Here is a 27,710-nt window from a genome sequence, read left to right as displayed (position 1 = left end):
GAAAGTCGGACCTTGCACCACAGGTGGAGATTGGAGAACCCTTTCCTTAATCATTACATTGGGCCATGTCATCGTCACTCAGGTGAATTTCTCCCCTTTGAGTGGGCGGATCGCTGGAGTGCCGCCCTTCTAACATTGTGCCACATTTATGTAACCCCGCGAGTGCTGGACGGTGAGTTCAAAGCGCCTTCACCGCCGCAGCAACTCGAGGAGGTCTGACCAACTCGAGTGGCTTTTGTTTTTCGAGGGCCTCCGCTCAAGGCGATTATAAGCTGAAGTCTATCTGCAATCTGGGTTATGCCAGTCTGAAAGGCAACGGAATGTATTGATAATATGGTGTGAATTGGTTTCCAAAGAGGGAAGTTCTTCTAAGATTTATTTTTATTTAACATATCTAAATCGAATTATAACATATATAAGTACTTATACAAAAAGCAGTTGAAATGTCTAAATTCTGCAAAGACAACACATTAACTTTCTCAGTTAACTTTCCGAGCTTCCCAGAGACTTTGAGTTATGACTTCCATGACCATTGGGAATGATGTCTGATTAGTTTAGTGGCAGATCAGTTGCGGAATAAAAGGCCATAAAGCTAGCATCATTTACATCCGTTGGCCTATCCCCCGTCCCCCAACTCCTTCCTTCCGACTTTTCTTTTCCCCTTTTTCCCAGCTAAACCCATTCCCACTCCAGCACTCGAGGCAGAAGATAAAACTGCCGGGAAAGGCAGGCAAATGCGAAATAAAAACGAAAATTATGAACTGCACAAAAGCTGTTGTGAATTTTAATAAATGCTGCCCTCTGCCTGCCTGGTTCTGCTGCTGTTTCTGTTTCCGTTTCTGTTTCTGCTGCCTTTGAAAGTATCTTTGTATCTGCGGCTGTGTTTCTGGGCCGCTGGCAGAGCGAACAAATCAAAAAGGGGAAGTCCCAGGGAGGAGGCACAAACGCAAGGATACGTCAAAAGGAGCAGTTATTTATTTATTTGCGAGGGGGGTGCAGGGGTTTGAGGGCTTCGCTTCCAGGGGTTCCATGGGCTTCAGGGGGTTAAACAGGAACAACAATGGCGGGCTAACGCAGAATAATGGGATAACAAAACGCCCTTGACACCCAGTAAAAAGACAGCCAGCCCTCAAAAGTGGGCAAAAGTAGCCTTATTATTATGAACACAGCACGTAGCAATTGTCCAGGGGCGGAGGGGAGGGACGATGCGAGAGGGGGCACCGAAGGGGGTTCGGGACAAAGGACAAAGAACCAGAACCAGAACCCCGAAAGTACAAATCAAACCCTCGAGAGCAGCCAAATAATAATATAGCGTCGAAGAGCGAGAGTGAGAGCGAGAGGAAGAGTGGCGCGAGAGGGAGAGCACAGCAATGGCGCAGTGCAGGCTCGAGGGTGTGAGTGAGAGAGAGCGAGAGAAGCGACATTCGGGGTGTGTCTTGCAGATACTCAGGGCTATCGCACCTCTCTGTCGCACTGCCGACGCTCAACGAGCTCTCGCTACTCGCCGGACGCAGACCATCTCCCTCACACCCTCTCGCTGGCGCACGGGGAAAAAAGAGAGATAAGATAGCTGCCAAAGAACGGGGCTCCTGCGCTCGAAATTCCGAGGTATTGCGTTCAGTAGCCGCGAGTTCTCGTCGCCAGCACCACGTTTACCGTTAGCACTGGCCCACCCACCCCGGGCACCCGTGCACCCCGCAGCGACCGTACAACCACCCAGAAGCACTCGCTGCAAGCGATACCCACGATATACACGCATCCAACAGATACTTTTCCGAATTCGTTTTCAATCCAGCTACGTCCTGTTACGGATGCAGACGCGTCGCCTCCGTTGTGATACCAGAAAAACCAAACGATACCAGGAGCCGAGCAGCAGATACCCAAGATTCGAGTGCCACAGATACTTAGCCTAATTACGCCGCGGATTAAATTATTAAGACTCTTAAATCCGCCAGGATTTGCCGATCAAATCACATCGAGCGAATCGAATCGAATCGAATCGCATCGCATCGCATCCAATCGAATTGAATCCAAATCATATCACAGAAAGTGCCGCGAGTGGCTGTGTGCGCGTGTGTGTGCTTTTGTGGAAACGGCAGCGAGATTAAAAACATATCCCCGAGTTACTTAAAATTAATCACTAACATAATCACTGTGATTTTTATTATTTGATCTGCGACGTCAACAACGCGTGTGCGAAAACTGTTTAAAGCTTAACGTTTTGGGCTCCATTAAAAGCCGTTTCGCATTTGATTAGCAATCTGTTGCAACATCAGCACAAACCTACATCGGTATCCCCGAGATTTATAGCCCACGCTGCCCACGCGATATATCCGAAAGAATTTCCGAGATTTTCCCAGATCTCCTGCGATTGAAATGCTGGCAATTTGATTTATTGACGGCCCACGACTTCTGCTCCGGTGGAAGAGCCATCAAAGTTCGCCTTTGACATTCCGGATCGACGGAACCAGCGGAGCCAGCGGAACCGACGGAAGTTCGTTCCCACCACCTAGTGGATTAATCTAAATTTCTCTCCCATCATTCAGAGGTGAGCTTAGATTTCAATACCTTGATCTTTAACTTTTTATATAATGAGTTTTAATCAGCTGAAAGTGTCGGTCGTAACTTTGAGAGGTGAATGATAAACAGGCCAATATATCAGAAGTTTCTTTTATGAATTCCCAAACAATAAGTTTAAGAAATTGCCTCTAATAAATATATCATCTCTAATCCAATCATTTGCATAACTCAGAAACATGTTGTTTAAAATACTATAAAAATTTAAGGAATTCAGTTAGATCGTCCAAAAAATCAAATTTATAAATAATTAATAGCAAATCCCTCAGCATTCCGTCTTGATCTTTTAAAAACGAAAGTAAAGCTGCCCCAAATAACACTAAACGCTAAGTGTTAGGTCACCGCAAACAGAAGTTTCCCCGTAAACACCGTCCTAGGAACTTAAGACCTCCTTAATGACAAAGTCAATTCGGCTGATGCTAAGGGAAATAGGCTAGCTTTCCAGGGAAGATCACCGAAGCTTCCCATTGAGAGCCTAGAGCTCCGCCAATAAACCGCTTGTTGGTCAACGAATTAAGTTTACGGGGCACTCTCACGCCGCGCATAAATCACGGCGGAGTGAGACCTGGACCCGGATTGCCGGATTGCGGCCATAAAGGCGAGATCTCGGCCATCTCGTACGGGGGCCTCTGGGCTTCTGGGCAGGTATTCTGGCATTATGAATACTGCCAAAAAAAAGCGGAGGAGAACCCGGCCATTGACGTCACCTGATTAGCAATTAGCAAACAAGGCATGGAAAAAACCTAAGTACACAGTGCTGGGATCGCCGGGCAGCCGCTAAACTCGAATTAGAATAAAATAATAAAATTAAATAGAAATGAAAACATGTGGAAAGCCTTGGCAAAACATCGGAATCTTGCCACCTTCGCGACGAAGAGGCCGTAAACCCACGAGATCCGTGCGGCCATAAAGTGGCATAAAATAATTCTGGCATTCTTTGTCTTAGGGAATCATTATGTAAATAAATTCTCACTTCTGAAATAAAATGACGAGGCAGAAAAGTGAAAAGTTGAAAAGCTGAAATGCTGAAAAGCTGAAAACACACGAAATAGAGCGAAGAATATTCTTTGGTGGAATGGAAGCAATGGCTGGCACTTTGAACTGGCAAGCGGGCAAACTGAGAAACGGGCAACGAATTATTTATTAGACGCTGCGGCAGATAATTTAGCCAGAAATCGAGACAACTGCGGCAAAAGCTGGGCAAATAACAGTATTATAAATATCGCCATAACGACAATAAATGCAGAAACTTTTCATTTCAACGGCTGGCCATCACTGCCATGGTGACCCATCAAAGTGCGGCCCATAAATTGGCTTCAAGTGAAATTATGTTTATCACGAAGGCTGCCTATTATTGCTGTTGAACAACCGCAAATGGATTTAATATTACAGCCGCACTAATCCACTGGGGATCAAGTGGAGATCAAGCGGCATTACTATCAACGGGCATGAATTATCAACGAAACCGAAAGTGACAACTCAAGCCAAAGCATTCCAATTAAATTTAATTAAATTCACTTCACTGCGAATTTATGCTGCCCGCCCGCTAGATTTATGAAATTCGAATTCGTATTCGTATTTGATTTCGTTCTCGGTCTCGTTCCGAATGCCTTTGAATGCCTTTAGTTTGTTGTGATTGAGATTAGATAACCATTTATTGCAACGTTTCGTTCTGTTTCTGTTTCTGTTTCGTTTCGTTTGCTCAGATAGCGGTGGTATAACATACATATATACGCCGGGCTCTCCCGATATCGGGCAAAGGGGCCTAGGAACCTGGAGAGGCGTTCCCTCCCTTTTCGCTAATTGATTTACGATCGTTTATGGCTATTTTCGTGCTACTGTCAGTGGGCTGTTTTTTATTTTTAACGAATTTATTGGACGCCCCTGACACAGTTTATCGCTCCACTAGCTGTCAGTTGCTGCTAGTTAGCCTTTCTACTAGCCAACCAACCGCCTTTCCCCAATTTCGATTTGCCAAAACCTCCCAGTGCCCAGAGTACGTGCAATCATAACAATAACAGCGGAGAAATGCTCGCAGAAATGTAAATATTTTACATCGATAAGGTTGTTATCACCCGGAGCCTCCCTCTCCGCCGCTCGCCAGTCTGCTGATAGCGGTGTAGGTGGCTGGGTGGTTCGGCGGTACGGTTGTCAGCCTGTTTGCCCCGCGCCCCACAAGATCCCCCCGAAGAGCTACAGCTCCAGCGCTCAGCCATCCCCACAATTTACGACGCCAAGCGAGCCAGTCCCGCTCTTCCACTCCGTTTGCCGGCGGCTCCAGCATCCGTGGTATTAACCCCTTGACGTGTTTGGTGTTAACTTGCCATTCGGCTGGTGTTTGGGTTAAGCTCCCTGTTTGCCTTCGCCGTTGAGGCGATAAAAAGCTCCACCAGTTGACTTGCCTACCAGGTAGCCAAACGCTAATTAAGTCTCAGTAGGAATGAACTCGTATGAGTAACTTAAACACAGGAGATATCTGGAAACTACCAAAGAATCTGTATAATCTATAAATAGAGAGGATCAAGTTAAATAAATACATAAACTTTATATAGATTTCATCTTTCTTTTGGTTTTCCTACCTTACAGATCTAAACTAAAGGCTTACGAGGTATTAATTATGTTTTTAAATCACTTAAAGGAATATATAAGATCATTTTCTCTGACTAATCAGATACTAAGCGATACCTACTCATAACCTACCCCATTCTCTTCCAGCTTTTCGGGCTCTGGCAACGGCTGCATCTTGGATTTGCTTTCACCACAGTTGGAAGATACCGGCCTCAAGACGACGACTTTCCTGCAGCACTTCAAGGACGTCGTCACGACGAAGTTCACGGGGAGGGACCACCACCTGCCGCCGCTCCACCCCGCCCACCCCGCTCACCCGGCGCACCAGCAGTCGGCGCTGCATCACCACCACCACCAGCAGCAGAGCTTCTCCACCATTTTTCCCACGTATCTTGGTATGGACCGCTCCTCCGCCGTCGGCGGTTGCGGCGGGGGCGGCGGTCTAGGAGTGGGCGTGGTCACTAGTTCGGCCACGGCCCTGGGACCGGGTGGTCTGACCAACGGAGGCGGTGGAGTGGTCAGCGGAGCACTAAACGGACTGGAGGCCATGTCGGCCGAGTCCACGGGCCTTTGCCTGCAAGATCTGGTGAGTGCTGGGACAGCAAACGGAGCAGGATCCGCAGGATCGGCAGAGAGTGCCACCACCACTAGCACGGCACTGAGCAGCGGCAGCACCGGAAGCTCCACGGTGAATGGAGGCGGAAGCAGTGCCTCCGGAACGGAGCACCTGCACAGCCACCACAGCCTGCACGACTCCAGCTCGTCGGTCAGCATCTCACCCGCCATCTCGAGCCTGATGCCCATCAGCAGCCTGACCCACTTGCACCACTCTGCGGGCCAGGACCTGGTCGGTGGCTACTCGCAGCATCCGCACCACACGGTGGTGCCGCCGCACACGCCCAAGCACGAGCCGCTCGAGAAACTCAGAAGTAAGTATCGAATAATGCAGGGGGGATTTTGAAAGAATAATAAGTTAAGATGAGTGATTATTTTCCATATCTTTTAGTTTAATATCTTTAAGAGGTTTTCAAAGAGATTCTAAAATGTTTCGACGAAAGACTGAAAACTGTTTGAGGCAAAGACTTCTTCTGATCAGAGCCATTTTGAGGAGACTTTCCCCACGTCCAAACGTATTTTTTTAGTAGTATAATGGGAGACTATTTCGTGGGCAATTTGTAGTGAAATTTGTGAGGGACATCTCAGGCATTGACAGCTAATTAGTGGGCTCATAACTCAGAGTAGAAGACAGTCCTCCCTACCAAGAAGATCCCATTCGATCCGAGCCATCAACAAGTGTCCACATTCTCATTGCTATTCATACCCAAGGCACTTTGCGGGCTTCTATTTCTTGCCTCTGTCAGAGGCAGCTGTTGTCATTTCAATATGCGATTCGTTTTGGCCATCATTCACGCTCCGTGCCAAAAGCTCGCTCCCTGGGCCACTTGTCGCTGCGCCCTTCCACGTCCCTCATGCATATTCATAATCATTGTGCAATCATTAGCGGATAATCTCCTCAGCAGCGTTACAAAGGGAGCAGCCAAAAAACAAGGAGGCTGCAGATGGAGTGGGAAATATCTAAACAAATTTCAATTTTGTGCGCATGTCACGGCTAATTGAGCACCCTTCTGGCGTAGTGCCGAAAGCAACTCTCTACCCTGCTCCCTGCTGCCACTTCCCTTTGGGTGATTCGTCCCCTGGAAACTCGATATGTGCATTGTAGTCAAGTGTTTGTTGTTCCGATTGCTCTAATTGTTATGGGAATTTGAACTCGGAGGAGGATGTGGCATCGGAATGGAGATGGCGATGTGAGCAGTGCCTCGGACTCAAGTGCCCGATATGCCAAGTCAATTGGTTCTGGGGAAGATTTTGGGTAGAAGTCAGGGCACTCCAGATGGGCACAGGGAACCTGTTGGACTGGGAAATATATCAAGATATCCATATCTCTTTCATATATCCAGATTCTGTCAAGGCAGAGGTAGATGTTCTTTAGAAAGCTTTAAAAGAAGAAGGGATCTGAGAGAGATACTTCCTGCGCATATGAACAAAACTTATATGAAAATGTGTGAAAAGAAGTTATGTAAGATTCGTGGCAAAGTTTGGTTGCCCCCCGAAAAGCAGTTCCCTACGAGTTTTCCACTTTTCCATTTGCATAAGAGATTTGTCTGCCCTCGCCTAGAGATTTGTTGGCTGTCGCCCTGTCAACTCAACTCTGCCCCTTCGGGGTTAACAGCCCCGGCAAACTTTGCACTTGTCTGCATCCCGGAATGCCTGGCGTGCCTGGCATCCCCAGAATGCCCGAAAAGAACCTCAGTGAACCCATGGCCACAGATGTCCTGCCATTTATTTGCGTGCCAAAACAATTTAGCACGAAAATGGCGAGCATTTAAAATATGCACGACTGCAGTTATCCTTTGACACCCGTACAAACACGTAGCTATTGGGAGCTGCAGGTGCGGGCCACGTTAACAGCTCGGAGCCACAAATTTCCACTCCTGTCCGCCAGTTTTCCCCTGTTTTCCCCCATTTCCTCTGCCAGTTGTTGTCGTTATTGTTTACGCTCTTGTTTAAATAATGGCCACGCAACGTGATTCTGGCCCTGCTGCCGGCAGGATTTTCATCAGACTCCTCCAGAACTGCAGCGCTGCAATCGGATTTTCAATTATTGGCCAATTTAATGGTCAGCCTGCAAACACCCACACGCAACCCGTTCTGCTATAGATACTCGTATTTATTTATGTGTATTTATATGTGCGGCGGAGGTAATAATTTTTTACGATTGCACTTTTTTATGGGCCGGGCCGTGTTCCACCTTTTAGTTTGGAGTCGCCTCTTTGGTTTTATTTTCGGTAGATCATTTTATGGCTTCGGTGCGTGTTTTTATTTCGCTGGCGGTGCTCAAAGGATTTCAAGTTCACGTTCTACACTAATTTGGCCCAGCGGAGAAAGACTTTTATTGTTAGGATGTGTAACTCTTTAATAGCTCGGGATTGTCGCCTAAATTATGTTGTCAGCAGCTGCGGGGCTGGCAGTGGGGCTGGCTCCGACCGACCTTGTCCCTTCGACTCTGCATTTCATATTTCACCATCGCGGCAATTAGGCAATTATCTCGGCTGTATCAGTGACTATATCAACACATATCCACTGGCATCTGTTTGCCCTGGGCAAACCAAACAGAACCCGAAACGAAACCGAAACCAAAACCAAAACCAAAACCAAATCAGAGCAGTTTACATTTCTTTTTTGGTTACTCGGCAAATAATAGAATGTTTTCCTATTCCTAGTTCTTTTTGTTTCTGTTTTTTATGGCCAGCTAGCTAGTCCTTTGCTTGTTTGCCAAGTCGTTGCCACAGATACGAGATGGAGAACTACGAGTATTTGCCCATGACGATGTTTGTGGCTGATGCCGTTGATAAAATTATGAAATTACTGGGCTTCAGTTCGGGTTTCTGGTGAAATCGTGCTGTTATCTGCTGTGTCTACACACGAATGTATCTGCCCATCTTCCCGCTAAGTGTTAATGGCACGTGCAGCCAGCTCTAAAATGAAAACACAGAAACACAGCAGAACAACAGAACAACATAAACAAAAGCCCAGACGAAGACCCCGCCTTGGGAGATATCCTCCAGATACACACCTAATGTGCTGGAGGAGGAGGGGTCCTTCAGGACTCCAGGACACCCGTACCTTGGCTACTTTAAATTCCGCACCAACGCTTGTATTTGTCAGGCCTGGTCTTTATGAATATAAATACCTTTTATCGATTTTCCGCTCGGCTCCCTGTTTCGCCGCTTAAAGCCTTAAAGGATATCCTCCTGCGGTCTGCGAACAGTGCATTGACCGCAAATCTCTGCGAAATTGCTCGCATATGTCATCGGGCACTGGCAAAAACAAGGATCACATACGAATGGGAAATGCAGTCACCCCGAGTGCCACATAAATTGCATTTGCTGACCGCTCAGGACAGCCTGCACTGTGGCACAGTGGTTAATGAAGAAGACTTAAAAAATGCTAATAAATATTAGAAATTCTTATCTAAGTGAAGTTAATTCAAATGCTGCTATGAATTATACTCAGGAAATATTTTTAAAGTTCAAGATATCTTCCTGCTTTTCCACCTGTTTTGCCCCACTGTGCCCTATAAAAGACTGTAACTACCGCAGAAGTTGCCATTTATCAATCCATCTGCACAGCTCTATCTCTCGCTTGCTCCTGGCTGGCACTGATTTCGTTTATATAAATTATAATGTCATTATGGCAACCAGCCACAGAATCCTCAACCCTCAATCACCATCCCCAATCCTCGCCGCTCCCCATTTCCTCGAGGCAATTACCTCGTTGCAGAAGTTCGTCGGGAAAACTTCATTCCCTATCCTTTTCCGCCTCTTTTCTCATTATCCGGGCATCGTGCAATTTCGTAAAAATGTCGCATTAGAGATTATCTGAGGAAACAAACTTGTCCGCCGGACAGGACTCGCAGGTCCTCCGGTCTGGTCCTTTGGCCAGCTTTTTGTTGGCTGACCCAATGGCAGGGAAGGAATTGGAGCTGACAGTCGGGCAAATTACTGGCCAAAGTCATTGCAGTGGAAAACTACAAGCCAGATAGAAGGGGGAAATCTAGTCTGGACAGAAAAACAAAAGCCCTGCCCTTTTTTGGGGTCCTTCTCCCTTTTGTCTTATCTGCAGCCTCGACTAATGAGTCGGGGTTTTTGGCCAGGACTCTCTATCTGGCTGTGGCCATTTGGCCATTTGGCCAAGGGTTGTACTCCATTCTTGGGACATGTCAATGTGATTCCCGAGATTTTTATGCGACTGCTCTCCAGTTGGCCAAGCTGGTCGAGGTGGTCAAGTGCCTGGAGCTCATTATAGGGCCATAACATACGGCCAGGGCCATTGTCTCGGCCAAAGGATTAGTCCTGCGAGACATAAAAGTTAAGTTGCACAGCCGTTGGCTAATTTTCATGACTCCGAATTGGGCTAATTTGCAGCGGGGGTTGCTTACGGGATTTTGCGGCACATGGCCAGCACTTTCCACGGACATCAACACCTCGAAAGCAAATGTGGCATGAAATTGGAAAAATATTTTCATTTGCGGTGGAGGGAGCAGCGCAAGTGTTTAACCCTTTGGTTGCCCGGCGAGTGGTTTACCATGAAAGCAACTCTCCTTCGGTCCCATTTCCGAATCCAATCTCAATTCCAATCCCAAAGCCCAGAACCCAAAACCAATCCCCTTTCAACTGTCACATTAATCGTTTGTTTTTGGTCACCAACTAAACGTTGCTTATGCTTGACATTTTCCTTTAACCATTTCCCTCCCTTGCCCGGGCATGTCCTTTGTTGGCTCGTCCTTTTATTTTTGTTTGTTTTGGTCTGCTGAGGCTTTCCCTCCGCTCCGACTGCTGAGGTTTTCCTCTGACAGTCTCCGTCTGCGTCTCCTGCTCCGGATAATTTATTGCCCCGGCTGCCGTGTCGTGTGTCAAAAGTTTTTATGTGGAAATCTGTCTATGAATGAGCCGTATGTGTGCAGGATGCTCCAGGAGACTGAAGGAGAGAAAAAAATACGAATCATTTTCGAATTTTTGTGCAGTTTCACTCGGGCGGGCAACCCTCGCTTGATTAATTGAGCCCGCCCCTCCTCGGGGAGTGTTTGCCTTTGACTTTTGTTTAGGATCATCACAATAGTCGCCAAGTCAAATAAATTTCACATTTACCATTTACCATTTACCATTGCTCATTTGTTTGCTCAGCGGCTAAATGCCGCTGCCGCTGCCACTGCTACTGCCACTGCAAAATGGCTGCCGTAGAATTTGGAAATGAAAATGTGAAATGTGAAATCGAGGAAAGCAAAAGTGACGCCGACACTTGCTGTCAGAAAACACAGAACTCTTGACATGTGCAAAATGCTCCCGACAAGCAACGCCCACCTCTATTGACACTTGCCACTCACCCGATCCCGATACCCACTCGAAAACCTTGAAAACATTGTAAAACTCGGGCGACAACTGGCCGACAAATGTCACCGCCAGCTGACAGACGGCGACAATTTTTCCGACCTGTCACAGGCGGGAAAACAAAACACCAATACCAGCATGAGCAGCACCAGCCACAGCATCAGGAAAATCAAAATCAAACTCAAATTAGTCGCTGGCCAAAATGCTCGGAAATATTTACACAAATAAAAATCGCCGTGCTACGTGATTTTCGCTGCGTTTTTTCGAATTCTCCGTATTTTTTCACGGTTTGTGTTTTTAGAGCGTGTCGTTAGGAAAATATTTTTACGATACCTAGAATGGGCGATGACGACCCATTTAGCTCAGGTCGGAAATCGGATTTGGGAATGGGAATCTGGGAGTCTGAGAGTCTGGGAGCAGCGGCTATCTATTAAGACTCATTCAGCTGTGTCTTCCAAATCAAAGGTTCCAACGAGGCGTTCAATAAAAAATGAAAGTGGAAATGAGGATGCAGTGGAATTGGTGCGGAAAGAGTCGTCTCATATAGCAAACTAACTTAATTTGTTAATATCTGAAAAAGATTTTCAAGCAGATTCGATTTTTGGAGGTTTGTGTTTATACGGCTGGTCACTGATTGGGTATATAGTGGACTTATCTGAAAGTTATAAAGTTAAATCCTTTGATCAAACTGCTATTTATCTGCCACCTTGTTTGTTTAGAAAATTTCCGCCCAACATCCGAGGCGCTCATAATAAAGCAATGAAATTTTAATTACCCCAAAACGCACTCATTAGAGGCCATAAAAATACTTTCCACGGAGACATTTTCTGGGAGAATTTTCCAACGGCATGTGAGGCTGCTTTCAGCGGCATAAATTATGCAACTGGCAATAAACTAATTGAGCCATGGGCCACCTCCAAAGGGGATGACATTTGTGACTCCTAGAGGTACCCAGGCCCCCACTTCCCCCGCCCCAAGAAGTACCAGACTAATTGTTTCAAATGTCTCCGCGGGTGTTTCCTCACTTTAAAAACCACATTAAAGTGACAGCATGTGAGAAAGCCATAAATTACCAGCGGTATGCAAAGGAAGTGGCCAAGAATACTTCGGAGGAAGTCGGGACACTGGGACCCTGGGACCATATGGGAGCACACCTTCTCCTTCGCTGGAAAACCCCTCGGAAATCAATTGCCAGGCCCATAAATCTGTGATGAAATCGGTTCGGGGTGAACCATGTCAATAGCTGACTAATTAATATCGAAATAGCCGTGACTAACTGCGGCAATTATTATGTGGCGAGGCAGCAAATTACTTGACTCATTTGGCGCCGCTAGATTTATGGGGCCAACAGTCCGGCCAGGGCGTTCCCCCTGATTAACCTTCCCCTTGGCAACTCTTTGAGCACGAACTGAAGTTCCTACAATCCTGCCCTGGAAACAATTAAGTTGGCCTCCTCCAGGAGCAATCCGCTTTTTAATCGGACTAACCAAGAGCCCATTTCAGGCTGCGGTGTCATAAATCGTTTTATGAGCTCTTTTACGGGCTCTTCCCTTCTCGTCTGGGAAATTGCCGAGAGGGGAAAGTTTTTCAATGGCTTGAGGCTTTTCACGGGGGTGAGATAGCTCTTAGCCTTTTAAAAGTGGCTTACCTTTTGTGTTAAGTTAGTCAGAATTACCATTAAGTTTGTAGTTGGAAACATAACTTAATTTCCGATATGATTTAAGAGTGAGTCAGGATTAGGATTAGGGACTATAAACATATATATTTTCTATAACATTGGTAAAACATAAATTTTTTTGTAATTTTCTCTTGCCTGCGCTGGCTTGTTCTTTTCAGTTTGGGCCGAAACCGGCGATTTCCGTGATAGTCATAGCTCCATGACCGCCGTAGCAAATAGTTTGGACAGCACCCACTTGAACAACTTTCAGACGTCATCGACATCTTCGTTATCGAACCGGAGTCGGGATCGCAAAGATGGTGAGTAGAAGTAGGAGTAGCTGGTACATCCGTAACCCCTGCCCAGAAATGAGTATTCCCAGCCCGTAGCCGCTATCTGCGGGCCGCCATCGATAAGGAACATAATTTATAATAATTTCGGAAAGCGTGGCCAACGATTCCACCTTTGTCGGCGAAATTTACTCGACCGGGTCCGTTTAGTTTTCGATTAGACTGCCTTTGATTTGCGACCTCACGACGACAGCGACAGAACCAGAAGCAGAAGCAGAATCGAAACCGAACGGAATGATATTTCACAGGGGCAGTAATTTAGTTTATTTGATTAAGTTTTCGGCAGTTTCGGTTGTGGTCTCGCTTCCCGGGCCCTACAGCACACTGGAAAGCACAAAAAGCACGCCGCATGATCGATGACATTCGGGAACATACATTAACTGGTTATAAATCTGTTTGCCGGCGGCCTGCCTTTGAAGTTTTCGGGGGTGGTGGGTGGCTAATGGCTGGTGTTTGCTGGCGACGCCTGAAGGTTGCATGGCAATTAGTAACGGTGCTCCGCTGACGCCAGAAACCAGAAGCCGTTCAGGAGACCTTTCCCTTTCTAGCTGCTTATCTAACTGCTTACTGCTTATGGCTGGCTACTAGCTGCTAACCCAGGCAAACCCAGACAGTGGCCGTAAAACAGCTTAGCTCATGCAACATGCATGGCAAAACATATTAGACAACCGATCTTCAGATTCTATATTCAAAGGGGGGAAGTGAGATAAGCTTATATATAAGTTTTAAGTGACGGAGTAATAAAGATCACCTTGGCTTCGCGTAATATTAAGAAGGAATTAGGTAATATATACTTTATATTTTTACTAATCCTACGATACCCTTCTTCCCCTCAGGCAATCGCAGTGTGAACGAGACCACGATCAAGACAGAGAACATATCAAGTTCAGGACACGATGAGCCGATGACCACCAGTGGCGAGGAGCCAAAGAACGACAAGAAGAACAAGAGGCAGAGGCGTCAGAGGACGCACTTCACCTCGCAGCAACTCCAGGAGCTGGAGCACACCTTCAGCCGGAACAGGTATCCGGACATGTCCACCCGCGAGGAGATCGCCATGTGGACCAATCTTACAGAGGCTCGCGTCAGGGTGAGTAAAGTTTTTACATATTTAAACTAATTAGAAAGGGGAAGTTCTTAAATATTTTTAAAATAATTTGAAATTGAAAAATGAGAAGAAGAGAAGAAGTTTAGCCAAGGTTTCAGTTCGAATCATTTCCATTCTCCTGAACCTGTTCCTTGCCTCAGACTTCACACCGACATTACCGCGCTGATGCTCGAATTAATTGCCGGCCAAGCCGCAAACGGCAAACAAACGCGGACCCGGCAGGCCGGCCACATTATGCGGCTATTATAGTCCGGGCCCCAATTATATTACGGACCGCAGGAGTCGCGACCGCAATGCAGCCGCACAGACTCGTAAATATGTCGCCTCGTTTGGCGTTGGCTTAAACCCAATATGGCCAATACGGCCGTACGGACAATATGGCCAACACTCGTCCCAAAAAGAACAGCCGATTTCCCTGCGCCACCGGGGATTTATGGGCGGCATTGGGGGTGAGGCAGGTCGGGGTGTTGCCATAAATTGCCGCAGCTAAAACTGCAGTTGGCAGCGTTTGCAGCATTTGCTGTTTGTAAACCGCGGGCTTATCGAACGGGCGACCTCAACTGAACCGAACTGCATCGCCTGGCGCGGAATCGGAGTGTTTGCTCAATATCCGTTCTATTGACACGGCCCGGGGCATTTGTCCACGTCGAGATACAATGGTAGTGGATGGTATTTGGTTAGCAAGGTATGTTATGTGGTTTCTATCTCAGAGAAGTTGGCTTAAAAATAGTCAAACTGCGAAATACTCTTTGCTGACAACCATAACCATAACCTTTGGTCATGATAGGATACTTTATAATTAAGGCAAGCTTGATCTCTAAGATTATAAAGAACACCAAAATCTAAACCCGATCTCTCACAAAAAGACTACTACCTATGTAAGGTAACCTCAACACCCAACTTCTTCGAATGAGAGTGCGTAACCTGGAAGAAGAACCAACAACAGGGGCCGGGAGCTGTCCAAGATATCTTGGCCACACAACAGTTGTAATTGTTTGTAAACACGATAGTTAGTTGGGCAAACAATTGGAGTTGTGGCGCCAAGCGGCAAATACTCCCTGATATCGGAGGTATCTGTAGCTGTATCTATTTCCATTTCCATTTCCACTTCCATTTCCATGCGCCGTGGACGTCAGGACGGAAAGACAATCAGCAGACAGCCGGCAGATATGATAGACAAATGATCGATGATCGCCGGTGATTGCTGATGGTGATCGGGTTTGTGATCATTGTCATTGGACGTATGGCGACATCAGCGTGGCATTAATTGTACAGCTAGAAGTGGTTGAGCCGAGGGCAATGGGAGCTATCAGCGGAATGCAATTAGCCGGGAAAAGGAGACCATCTGCGAGGAAAGGCCAACACTTCATGGTTTTCCTATGCAAATTTCCAAATACCCGCGCATATGCGCAGAAAATCCTTCGTTCGCCGAGTCCCCCGTGCACTTGACAACATTTATTAAGAAATTAGCTGCGGCCCAGAATGACAGGAGAATGGCAGGGGAGCCGGGAACGATGTCAATCTAAACATGTGTTCCTCGCATAAAGCAGCTAAACGCATAAAATATTGATACAGTTTGTTTTATGGTCCATTATATGATGATGACAAAACGTTCGGTTCGGCTAGCTCACTTTTCCGACTTTTCCACCCCTCCAAAAATGCAAAACAATGCCCGGACTATTTGTCATCGCGCTCCGAGCGAGGGTTGTTTAATGAATTAGAAAACCGCACACGAATTAATGATGATCGCGATCATGCCTCTGCGCCTGTCTGAGGGGTGGCTCACATTTGACTTTGACTCCGGATGCCCATTGTAATAGCGGAGGCAATAAAATTTATCAAATATACAAAAGGATTACGGGCCAGTGCAGCTACGTACCGGGATGGGCCGTATAAATCTGGCCGGGCTTTAAACTGTCAAAAAAGAGCAGCCCCGTCTGAAGGGAAGTTTCTGTTTCAGTTTCTTCTTCTTCTCGGCCCTGATAGCTACTAATCCGGGGATTTACATGCGCCGGCAATTATGGCAATATGTTCGCCCCGTCTGTCCCATTGTCTCCTCCCCCCTCTCTCCATTATCCTCCTTCCTATCCACTTTTTAATGTGTCAAATAGAACTCACTTTTTAATTCAATTACCAGCCAAAAACAAGGCCCATAAAAGCATTTGTCGCTGCCCTCAATCGGAAACAGAATGCCAGTAGAGATGGAGATGGAGTCGGTCCATGGGGTTGTATCGACTGGTTTTTGCGAGTTCCTTTTTATGGTCAGGTGTCGCCAATGGCCCGGAAATGGGAACAGCATTTGCCAATCGCTGAAAGTGTATAAAAAAGCCATTGAAAGTGGCCACAAAGGAGCCACAATATGCTGGCATGATTGCAGTTCGATTGGTTCGATGTGGTGGATAGATGCGAGGGGATGTAACTGAAAAGTTGAGAGGAAACATTGCTTTTTATGGGTTTAAAGAATCGAACTTATAGATGTGGAACTTGAGATATGAAGTTCCAAATAGCTAACGGCAAACTATAATGACCTCTTCAACCTTTTGACTTTATTTGCGCTTGTAATGGCCGTGATTAGGCTACCTTTTTGTTCACATATGTCCGTTTATCTGCCGCCGTAGTTGAGCATCGGACCAATTAATGCCGGCGATACTCCGGCCGGAGTGTAGCGATATATCTGTGAGGCTTTACAGGCAGTTGAGCACACAAAGAGACAGCGCCGCGTGGAGTAGTTCACGTATCGATGTTATCTGGTAATTTTCACTTGGACTCAGCTATCAGCCGGAGAGAAGAACCCCGGAAACGAGAAACGAGGAACGAGAACCCGTCCTATATCACAAATAAAAAACGTATTTAGCTGCAATTTGCGGCCATCAATCATGAGAGCCCGCACAAAAAATGAGGCCCTAACTTCTGCCACATGGCCACTTTTGGCCACTCATAAGCGACGTCGTTTGCTTTTTACTTTTGTGTCCACAATTTACCTGATGAAGCGTTGCAAGAATGGCAGGAGTGGCAGGAGTTGCCGTCGAGTGTCATTGATGCTTTCATCAAAACCAATTAGGATTTTCCACAGGACTCTGTGCCGTTGGGCGGAAAATTGCGCCGTTTTTTCCACTCTCTCATATTTCACTTTTTCACTTTTGCGCAGAGTCGCCAGTTTTCCCTTTTTTTCCTGCAGGCACATCAATTTGCCATCAGCATTTTCCATTTTTCCATTTTCCGTCTCCCTGAATCCTGTGTTTTTTGCAACTTTGCCAACTTGCTAAATGATACGTGAAAATGACAGCTGACGAGATCGATGACGTTAGTTTTGCATCCTTGATGATGCAGGAGATCCTTGAGCTCCTGATACCTACACCGATGATGATGATGATGACGATGGGGCTGAGCGATGTACCTTGACAAATTGACACATTGCCTTCGGCCAGGGGATTTGATTTAGGTCCTGGGAAAGCTGAGAAAATGGGAAACTCTCACTTTCGCCTGTGCTGGCAACCAGCTCATGCGATTTCAATTAACTGCCGCGACTAATTAGATTAAGGCAATTGCCGCGCTAAATTTGCTTGGCTGGCACGCGGCCATAGTTTTCCACTTGTTAGTGGGCTCGGAATGTCTCAATTTGAGTTTTCCCAGGCGAACAAACAAACACTTTTTGCATAGATCAACGCGTGTCGTACTTTAGTCACGGCTGTTACGGGGTTGGGGCAGTTTACAGGACGCAGGACATCCAGGATGTGCAGGAGGAAAGTGTGTGAGGAGAGGGTGCATTGGTGAGGAGACCTGCATTGGCCATAAATCTGCAACCCCGCAAACTGGAAACCAACGACCAACGCGTTGATTTAGGGACAATGTGGCAATGCGGCAACAAGCCATGAAATTCGAGTTTGCCGCTTTAATTGCCCCGACCAAATTGTATCTCTATCTGTGAGAACCTTTTGTGCCTCGAATGTATCTTAAAGCCCGCCGATCCGAGAGCAAGAAACCCATCAAAATGCTGCCAACGTCTGCGCAGCTCTTTGTCATTTGTATCTGTATCTGTAGCTGTATCTGGGCACGGGCGCAGTATCTTTGTCCGCCCCCAGCATCCGTATCTGTGCAAACTTCAGCCATAAATTACAAAGTTGCCATTTTGTTTTTATCTTCTTGGAGCGCTTTTTCTCTGCACTTTCTGTGTGCAAAATAATTTTGATTTATTTTTGCGCCCTCGCAACTTTTTCCCCAACACTCCCAGCCCCTCACCCGCTCAACCCCTCAGCTCCTCAGACTTTTCGGTGGTGGCAAGCCGAGTTTATTTATATAAAGCTCTCCATTAAAAAAGGCAGCCACGGGCTGACTGCGACTGTGAGTGGGACTGGGATTGGGACTGGGAGTATTTATGTATATATTTGTATATTTATAATTACTGCACATGCGTATTGCGGGGAGCGCCTTTTGGGGGAAGTTTCGCTCGTCGGCGCAGATACATAAATTTTCAAGTAATAAATTATAAAAGAAAATGGCCGTCTGAGGAGCTAAAAACTGCGAGAAAGTTGCATTTGGAACTTAGAATTAAAGTTTATAATTGATATTTTATTTAAAGAACTTTCACCTATTAGGAGAGACTTCCAATATAATAACTTCTTACTTTACCTTAAGGACCCTTTAAGTATCCAGAAAACTAATCAGTATCGCCTTCTCTTTTATCCCCAGGTGTGGTTCAAGAACCGACGGGCCAAGTGGCGCAAGCGGGAGCGCAACGCGATGAACGCGGCGGTGGCGGCGGCGGACTTCAAGTCCGGATTCGGGACGCAGTTCATGCAGCCATTTGCGGACGACTCGCTGTACAGCTCGTATCCGTACAACAACTGGACCAAGGTGCCGTCTCCACTCGGAACCAAGCCCTTCCCGTGGCCAGTCAATCCACTGGGATCCATGGTGGCTGGGAATCATCACCAGAACTCGGTGAACTGCTTCAACACGGGCGCCAGCGGAGTGGCGGTGAGCATGAACAACGCCTCGATGCTGCCGGGATCGATGGGCTCGTCCTTGAGCAACACATCTAATGTGGGGGCGGTGGGCGCTCCCTGTCCGTATACAACTCCCGCCAACCCGTACATGTACCGCTCCGCTGCCGAGCCCTGCATGAGCAGCAGCATGAGCTCGAGCATCGCCACCCTGCGGCTGAAGGCCAAGCAGCACGCCTCCGCCGGATTCGGCAGCCCCTACTCCGCCCCCTCGCCAGTCTCCCGGTCCAACTCCGCCGGACTGTCCGCCTGCCAGTACACCGGAGTGGGCGTCACGGACGTGGTCTGAGAAAACGCCCTCGGTGCACTGCTCAACCAGCACCAGCACCACTTGCAGCACTTCTCGGGCGGATCGGTGGGCTCCGGCGTGTCCAACGGGATGCACGGACAGCACGGCGGCAACATGTTGCAGCACAACAGCAATGCCAGCAGCCTCCTCCTGGACCACTCCGACTTGGGACTGGTCGGCGGAGTGGCGCCCAATCACCCCGACGAGGGCAACCACAGTCTGGAGGGCAGCAACAAATCCCCCATGGAGGCGCCTCTGGCCAACAACAGCAACAACAACAACAACAACAACAACAACGACAACGACGACGAGGACGTCATCGATTGAAAGCCCTAACTTAAATCCAACTAGCAGGCAGCCTAGCCCTAAGCATTCATAACTAATTTTAGATGTTTGCCTAACTAAAGATACATAATACGGATGAAGACAGTAGCGAGGAGGAGTCCCTATCCAAAGATACAATTTTTTGAAGAACAATAACTAAATTTATTTGCATTGAGATTAATGCCAACTTCGTTCGATCGATCCCTAACCAGGAATTAAGTGTTTTTGTAAATAAAAGCAAATACGTAGATGTAAGGAGCGGAACCCTAACTAATCAAGCCAAATAGCCAGCCCAAAGAACATATAGTCACTCCTAGTTCCACTTTCAGTTCCCCGTCGTATATATCGTATATATATATATAAACCAGAAACGTATCAGATTGTAAACAGCTAAGGCCGCGCCACTAAGGAAGGCCAAACTAAAGGAAAACCAAAACGAAAACTATATCAAGATGTAGCAGTTTTTAAGGAGTTGTCTAGTCGTATAGAGATCCCCATATGGCATATACTACCGTCTGTATATGTACATGTAATCCCCACTAAAGAGCCCGTATAAATATAAACTATTTAATAATTGTACACTTAATATTACTAGTTATAGAAATTGAATCAAAAGAACAATAAAAATATGGAAAAAAAGCACCCACACCGCGGCACAATGAATTACGAGGGCAAATTGCGGTCAACCGCTGGGATAACGGATGGCTTTTTCCCCGCTGGGAAAGCGGCGGAGTGGGAAATGGAAAAATTAAAAAATCAAATTGTAATTTACAGCCACCGGGGGGCAGGGCGGGCGATACATGCCAATCGCTTTTTTTCGGAAGGGGGGAACTTAATTTAAAGCAGCTTTTCCTCCCCCCAAAAAGGAGCCCTGCTCTCCCGCTTCCAGCTCTTTCGGGTGGTGGTGGTGGGCAAGTGCTTAATTCCAAGGTGGACCTGGTGCAAAAAGATCCATCCATCAATTTATTCATTACAGCGAAATTATGTCGCATTTATATGCACCCCGCCGACCACCGCCTAAGTGACAACCCCCCGGAAAATCACCGCACAATAAAAATAATAATAAAAGGACATCCGCGTCGAGGGGTTGGTTTTTGCTCGCTCCTGGTTCGAGGCATCAAATTTGAATTTCATATGCTGCCCGCCTTGATTGAAGGCGGCTAATAAAGTGCCCGAAGAGGGAAAATCGGGGGAAATGGGATTTCCCGCAGCGTTAAGCGTCCATTTAGGGGGAGGTGAAGGGGGCCAAACTGCGACCCGGCGACCATTTGATTTATTTTATTCCCCTTTGCCCGCTGTTAATGTTTTAATAAGATTGATTTTATTGCCGCCTCCGAGCGTGGGTGGATTTGGCCTGCTGGGGAGTCAAAGGGTTAATAAGTTGCTCTCCAGCTGTTTTAGTAACTCTATTATTGTCTCTATTCCGGCTTCTGCCTTTCAATTTGGTTTGAAATTGGCAGATCTTCTGGCCAAATTAAAGACATTGGTGGAGTTTTCGCTTCGTCCTCGCTATCAGCATTTATGTTTCGGCACACACACATACTCGCGTAATTAACTTTTCGGCGTAATTAATGCCGAGCCTAATTATTGTTAATCAAGCTCAGCCCGTCAACCAGGCAGGGCAGACCAAACAGGCCGCATAATGGATGAGCCGCAATTAAAATCAACTTCCTATATATGTTTATATATATATGAGAGTATATATATATCTTTGGATGTGGGTGCGGGGAAGCACAGCGATAGCAACGTGAGTCACGCAGAGGAGTATTGTTAAGAAAAACGAAATGATGTGCTGTGATGGGAAACATATAAATGCCTAAAGTCTGTTCATAACCAACTAATGTTTTGGATACAAAATTCTAGCTGAGACTTACCACTTTGAGGTAGTACCAGTAAAACCTTAAAACCTATCCTAAGAAGTTACAATTTCAGATAAATTTGTTGAATGATATCTTGCCTTCTTCTTATTTTTATAGCCTGCTTAGTAAGTACACGAATTAGAAAGTGTTTCATCTTGAGATCTTTTGGCATCTCTGAAACTTGTTGTTGGCAAAAGAAACGCCATCTTGAAACAGTCTTAAGACACGACGCATGCTGTCAGCCATTATTTGCCTATCCCACCCCCTGGATCTTGTATCCCTCAGCCATTTGGAGCCCCCTCACTTCGCATAGAGACAATCAGAGAACCAGTCGAGCAACCAGGCAAGTTCTGCTCTTGTTTTACTCGGAGCCCCAGCTCTTGGCTGATTCCCCATCATTTACTTTGTCAGTATGCGGCAGCTTCATCATTATTATTGCTGGCCCGCTTCTTTGTTTGCAACATACAAACTCGTCATCGTAATCATCTCCATCTCCATCGCCATCCAGCCAGCGTCATCATCATCATCATGGTCTCCATCTTGGGGCTGCTGTATTTTTCCCTTAGGTACTTGTCTTTCTTAACTCATTGCGTTGGCAATAAATCTTCGACGCTCTTATCTGCCAGGCACACAGTTTGGGTTCGGATTTGCCCCCCAGCCCCCAGCCCCCAACCCCCTGTCCCTGGATATCCCCATTAACTGACTTTCACTTGGGCCATATGTCAGGTCTTATTGCCCGTCTCCTCGAGAAGGATCTGTGTCTGTGGCACCTGCTTAGACAAAGGGTTTTCGGCTTAATGAGTCGACGACTATTTAAATTTCAATTGCTGAGCCGCTTTTACGGCAGCAGCTTTGGGCCTCATTAAATCGGCTGAAATATTAACTAGGGAAAGCTGAATAATTGTTCTCTCTCTCTCAATAAACAAGGCCCAGAAACGAAGATAATAACACTGAATGTCCCAGCTGCTGGCAAAAAATGATGGCCATAAAACTCGTCTCATATTTGACTGGCCTTTATTTATTTATTTCAAATTTACTTGTTGGCCATTTTATGATGCCAAATTTTGACCTAAATATCATAAAAATTGTAATCAAAATGTTTGCCCAGTTTATGGCTGACAAGAAGAAGGTCAGATGGGATGCTGGGTCAGGAGGGGAGCGAGGGATTCTAATAACGTCTAAACGCGAGTCCGGCCAAAAGGAAAGAGCCGGAAGGAAAGAGAAAACTGAGGCCGAGGGCTCAACGCTTATGGCTTTTTAATGGTGCCGTGTGTCGGTTTTGTGGCAAATAAAATGGCGCACATTAAAAGCGGGCCACCAGGAGGAGCTGCCCCGCCAATTGCAGTGGCTCCCGCATCCTGAACACCGACCTCTGGTCCCCCAGTCGCATATTGGGGTCATGCATGGCAGCCCCGGGTAAATAAAAAATACATAAAAATATTTTACGAGGCCCGAGGCCCGGGAATAGAAGGAATAGCTGGAGCCCAAGGAGCTGAAAATTATAGGATAGGATAGTCCACGGCAGAGGGGCAGGGCAGCAGATTGCAATAAAAATGGCGGCAAATAAAATTGACAATATTGTCATGCGCGCGATTTGATTTTGATGCCAGTGTGTGGGGGCTTTGGCAATCCTTGGACTTGGCAACAAAATGAGTAAATTTTAATTTACTTAAAAGGCATAAATAGCTCAGGGGAAGAACAGGCCTTTTGTGAGGCTGTTTAATGATGGCTTGTCCTTGCTTAAAATATGATATGATAATCAAGAAACCCATCAATAATATTCAAATAAATGATTATAAGAAAGTAAAAAGAAACTTTGTTAGATAGAACTCGAGAGAAACTGCCTATAAACACTCGGTAATAAACGCCTCTTTGGTTTTCTAAACCCTATAGTTATTTCCCATTTAATAAACTTAGTCGCGAGTCCTTACTTTTGTTTTATCTGCGATACTAACTTTTTATAGAGCAGCCTTGGTGTGGCTGGAATGTGCAGCAAGTTGTGCGCAAGAGCCGGCGGCAAAACGCTGAAAGGTTTGCCCCTTATCAGGGTGCCCCATTCGGGGAGTCCCCTGCCACGCTCGGAACCCCACCCCCTTTGTATCTTCGAGAGTGTGGAGCCAATGATTATTCCGGTTTTGTCATTTCAATTCGCATTATCCTTTGCACTTATTTACTACTTTGTGCGCTTCTGTTTTCCCCTGCCCTCCTCCCTTTTCGTGCCCTTTTCCTTTTTCCCAACTGTAACTGTAATTGTGCGCTGGTGTGGGTGGCTGGCAGGGCAGGGCAAAGAAAGAGGGTGTGTTTGTGTAATGGCGGGTTGCGGGTGTCCTTCCCCGCCCTCTCTCATCCTGCCGAGCAACTCGTATTGTCATTGTGCAAATAAAATATGTCACGAATCGCCCACTCCTCTCGCCGCATTGTGCTTTTTCGGTCCACCCCAGAAAAACCGAAACACGCCCCCTGCTATGTGTGTGTATCTAACCTTTGTGCCCATTGTAGTCCTTTGTGCAGGACTCACAGGACTGGCACAATGGGGGCAAATGTTTTGGTTGCTTACGAGCATCAAGAAATGAGAATCGCTTTTATATAAACTTGGCTGAATGAGGATGGGTGGTTGATGTGGTTAAGAGGAGTCAGCCAGCCTTGATTCTGCCTCGTGCACAGGGAGAAACACTTTGAGGAAACTCTTAAGTAAACGTTGGTCTTAGCTTGGAATAATAACAAGTGTCTGAAGAGGTTTCTGTGATAAGTACTTGCACGTTCCTAGAGTTTTCTATATATATAATGTACTAAATTTAGTTTTATCTAATCAAAGGATTCCTGTTACAAGGTATTTAAATTTCACTGCTACCAAATACCAAATTCTTTCACTTTGTTTCCCCTTTCCCCGCAAATTCATTCAAACGCTTTTCACTTGACAAGCCAGGGAAATAAACAAACTACACAGAAAGCCAATGCCAAAGCCAAATCCAAATCCATGATTTCAGCTGCCAAATCCTTTTCAAAGCTGCAGCCAGGTGAAAAATAACGAAATATTGTATTTTTCATACATTTTTATCAAATATAAATACACATACGTGTGGGAGGTGGCTGAGTCTGCCGTAGTGTGTGTGGGCCACCAACTACACAAGTTTATAAAAGACACTCGCTCGTCTGCCCTTTCGTTTTGTGTCTTTGTGTTGAGTGCTTTTTGGCTAAATGCGAAATCGATTGGAAAACAATTTCCAATTTTTAAAGAATTATCGCCGCCATATTCGCGCATGCTGTACTAAATCACACATAAGCAACCTCTAAATCTGCTACCCAGGACCTCTCGCCCGCTCCCTTCCCGCTACACACATGGGCAACCTTTTCGCAAAGCTTTTCCTTTTTGGCTCGTTTATTTCCTTTTTATTTTCCCTTTTCCCAGCTCCGACAATATTTTCCATTTCATTTTCTGCGCGGTTGGCAGCGCGTTTAGCTTTGGCTGCATGCCTGACTGACTTTCAGTTATGCTAAAAATATATACAGTTATACAGCGGAGGGCATAGAAATAGATACAGATGGATATTTAGGTATCTTAGGGGTTAAGTGCATCTATCCACCAAATACAACTTTATAGTTATGTGATTTGATTTCAATTTTCAACTTAACACCAAATTAAGTTCTGAAATTGTCGCTGCTATATGCATGTCATACAGGTGTACCCTTATGTGTGTTATCTCCACCGCAATAGCAACTGAGTGCGAAGAGGAGGGAGCTGGGAAGGACTGCCAACCCGCAGCCATTTAGTTTTATGTGCCCCCTTGGTTGGGTTATTGCACCTTTGACTCGACTCCAGCGCCATCTGAACGCCACTCCACCTTCGACTGGAGGTGTCACCCTGGAGGGCACATCCACAAAGCATTCCGCATGTGAGAGCCATTTATTATTATTTGCTTTCGGCAAATGTGAGCCGAACTCGGCCGCAAGTATTTCCTAATCAGGTTTTAACTACTAATAGGATTTCCGAGGTGGCGAATCGTAATTTACATGGCTTTGGCCCGAGATACCCAAAGAATTGAATTGGAATCCAGAGCAAAGCTGCCGCTAATGTATTGCAGATTATGCCAAATCCCTCGGGCACTTCCCAGCCCAGCTTCCACATCCTTGAAGTCCTGGGGCTCACACGTGCCCTAGCACTGAGTGGATCCAATCGAGACTCCACTCAGGTCCCTGAAGCGCCTGAACCGCTCGGCTCTCCTCTGGCGGAAGTAGCGCCTTAACTCAAACCCCACATTGCACACCACCAGGCCCATCATTACAGCAAGGATAATCCCGGCGAAGATCATCAGGAACCAGTGGAAGTAGCAGCTCATGGTCACCGGCTTCCGTAGCCAGGCGCTCCACGACGCGGTGCACTGCTCCTCCACACATCTTCCACGCAGATTCCGCACACATCCCTTGGCACAGCATCCGTTCGGACTGAAGCGGCCGCAGGCCGTGATTTCGGTGAAGGGATTGGAGCAGTTGACCGTCCCATTCTCCGCCGATATTCCCAGGATGAACTGGGCCAACAGGCAGCCCAGGGTCAACATATTGGCCAGCATATTGTAAGACATTCGAAAGTCATGTCTCAAACTCTATAGAATTTTGAAAATAATCAGCAAAGTTTGAAGAATTAGCCAAGGCTGACTGGATTTTCAAAATGTGTTTAATTTAAGATCGTTCATGGATTTTGAAGATATTCCAAAAAGCTTTCTTTATCAGATTTTCAAGTCCTTTATATATAAATATTATCTTATATAATTGTTTATATTTAAGCTACAAACTCGGTGACTTTAATCAAGAGATTATGTAACATCTTACTACTTTTCTTTGGTTCTTGCTTCGAGAAAAGCCTTGGCTTTTTCAGCTCTCTCCTCCGCCTCAACGGCCTCCTGTTCCTGCTCCTCCGGCTCCTTTGGCGTGATGTACTCCAAGGGATTTTGCTCTCTAGGTTTCGGGATGAAAGGAGCATGTGGCCAGACGGAGGGCTTTGCCTGCAGCAGCCACAGTTCGTCCAGCTGGCTCTGGAGATACTGGACTGCCTTCTGATGACGATTGGCCATGAAGTAGGCACAGCCCAGCCAGGTGAAAGTGATCACGACCACACAGGAGAGGATCAGGAGTTTGGTGGGGATGGATTCCAGAGCAAAACTTATGGAATTTGATGTCGTCTTCGGTTGCTCTCCCAGCACTTCCCCGAACAGCAAAATAAACCAGATTTTCAAAGCGAACTGGGGTTCCATGGCACGAATTTTGAGGAACTGAAGCTTGGAGGCTCGCTGGAGATGGCTTTATAGGCCGCGCTTATCGCTAAGGAACAGCGGGGCTTTCCCAGAAATGTTCCTGTGGGACAAAGTTTAACGAATCGGCAATTAGTGAGGCCTTGAAGGAAGTACATAAATACAAACAGTTATTTCTTATAAAATATATAAATATTAAATAATATATTAAATAATAATGCAGGGCAACTACTAATGAGACTACAAAATATTCCTTAAGGTAGACTTATCTAGCTAATACTAGTGAGCAAAACACATTTCATTTTCTTTTAAGTTCAACCCACTGTCGTCTCGAAAACAGTTTCATGCTTTCATCTGAGAGCTGTTATTACTTTCAGTTGATTATTGAATTCCGCAGGGCTCAATGATTGCGGCTGCCTCTTTGGGGGAGGGGGACTGGCAACAGGATCTTGATTGGAAGTGCCACATCAGCTCGAAGTGACTCGGAGTGGCTCAAAGAGACCGTAAACCGAATCGGCATGACAAAGTGATTCTAATGTAATTCGTGATTTTGCATAATTATAAAGTTAATAATTAAAATTGCTGCGTGCACAAAACCGAAATGAAAACATTAAACTTTAATGATGATTTCGGTCTGCCCAGGTGCATTCGGCATTTAGCATTTACGGGGTGGTGGGGGGAGTTGCCTGGCATCGGCAAACAACTAATACTAATGCGTAAATATTAGCAAAGCCACCCAACCCCCCCGTAAATTTGAGACACATATGCAGTGCGTTTGTAA

General features: G+C 46.3%; 3 protein-coding genes across 4 annotated transcripts; 1 reads left to right on the top strand and 2 right to left on the bottom strand.

Moving 5' to 3' along the window:
- Positions 1–1,633: 1,633 nt before the first annotated feature.
- Positions 1,634–20,466, top strand: LOC108113505 (pituitary homeobox homolog Ptx1). Of its 2 annotated transcripts, none has more exons than XM_017224095.2 (5): positions 1,634–2,548; positions 5,293–6,074; positions 12,930–13,070; positions 13,937–14,190; positions 18,898–20,466. In XM_017224095.2, the coding sequence occupies exons 2-5, from the start codon at positions 5,543–5,545 to the stop codon at positions 19,498–19,500; spliced, it is 1,530 nt and encodes a 509-aa protein (XP_017079584.1). In that variant the 5' UTR covers positions 1,634–2,548; positions 5,293–5,542; the 3' UTR covers positions 19,501–20,466. The 2 variants fall into 2 exon arrangements, with proteins under 2 accessions (XP_017079584.1, XP_017079583.1); XM_017224094.2 differs by having other exon boundaries at positions 12,915–13,070.
- Positions 20,467–25,098: 4,632 nt separating this feature from the next.
- On the bottom strand, positions 25,099–26,307 carry LOC108113495. The gene has a single exon (XM_017224080.2). The coding sequence runs from the start codon at positions 26,261–26,263 to the stop codon at positions 25,838–25,840; it is 426 nt and encodes a 141-aa protein (XP_017079569.1). The 5' UTR covers positions 26,264–26,307; the 3' UTR covers positions 25,099–25,837.
- A 180-nt stretch (positions 26,308–26,487) lies between these two features.
- LOC108113486 lies at positions 26,488–26,932 on the bottom strand. The gene has a single exon (XM_017224072.2). The coding sequence runs from the start codon at positions 26,930–26,932 to the stop codon at positions 26,510–26,512; it is 423 nt and encodes a 140-aa protein (XP_017079561.2). The 3' UTR covers positions 26,488–26,509.
- Positions 26,933–27,710: the final 778 nt, after the last annotated feature.

This window comes from Drosophila eugracilis, unplaced genomic scaffold (assembly GCF_018153835.1).
Source record: "Drosophila eugracilis isolate 14026-0451.02 unplaced genomic scaffold, ASM1815383v1 contig_1781, whole genome shotgun sequence".
In the NCBI taxonomy this organism is placed as follows: Eukaryota; Metazoa; Arthropoda; class Insecta; order Diptera; family Drosophilidae; genus Drosophila; species Drosophila eugracilis.
The sequence above is the reverse complement of the archived record's forward strand: the minus strand, read 5'-3'. Positions and strand labels throughout refer to the sequence as shown.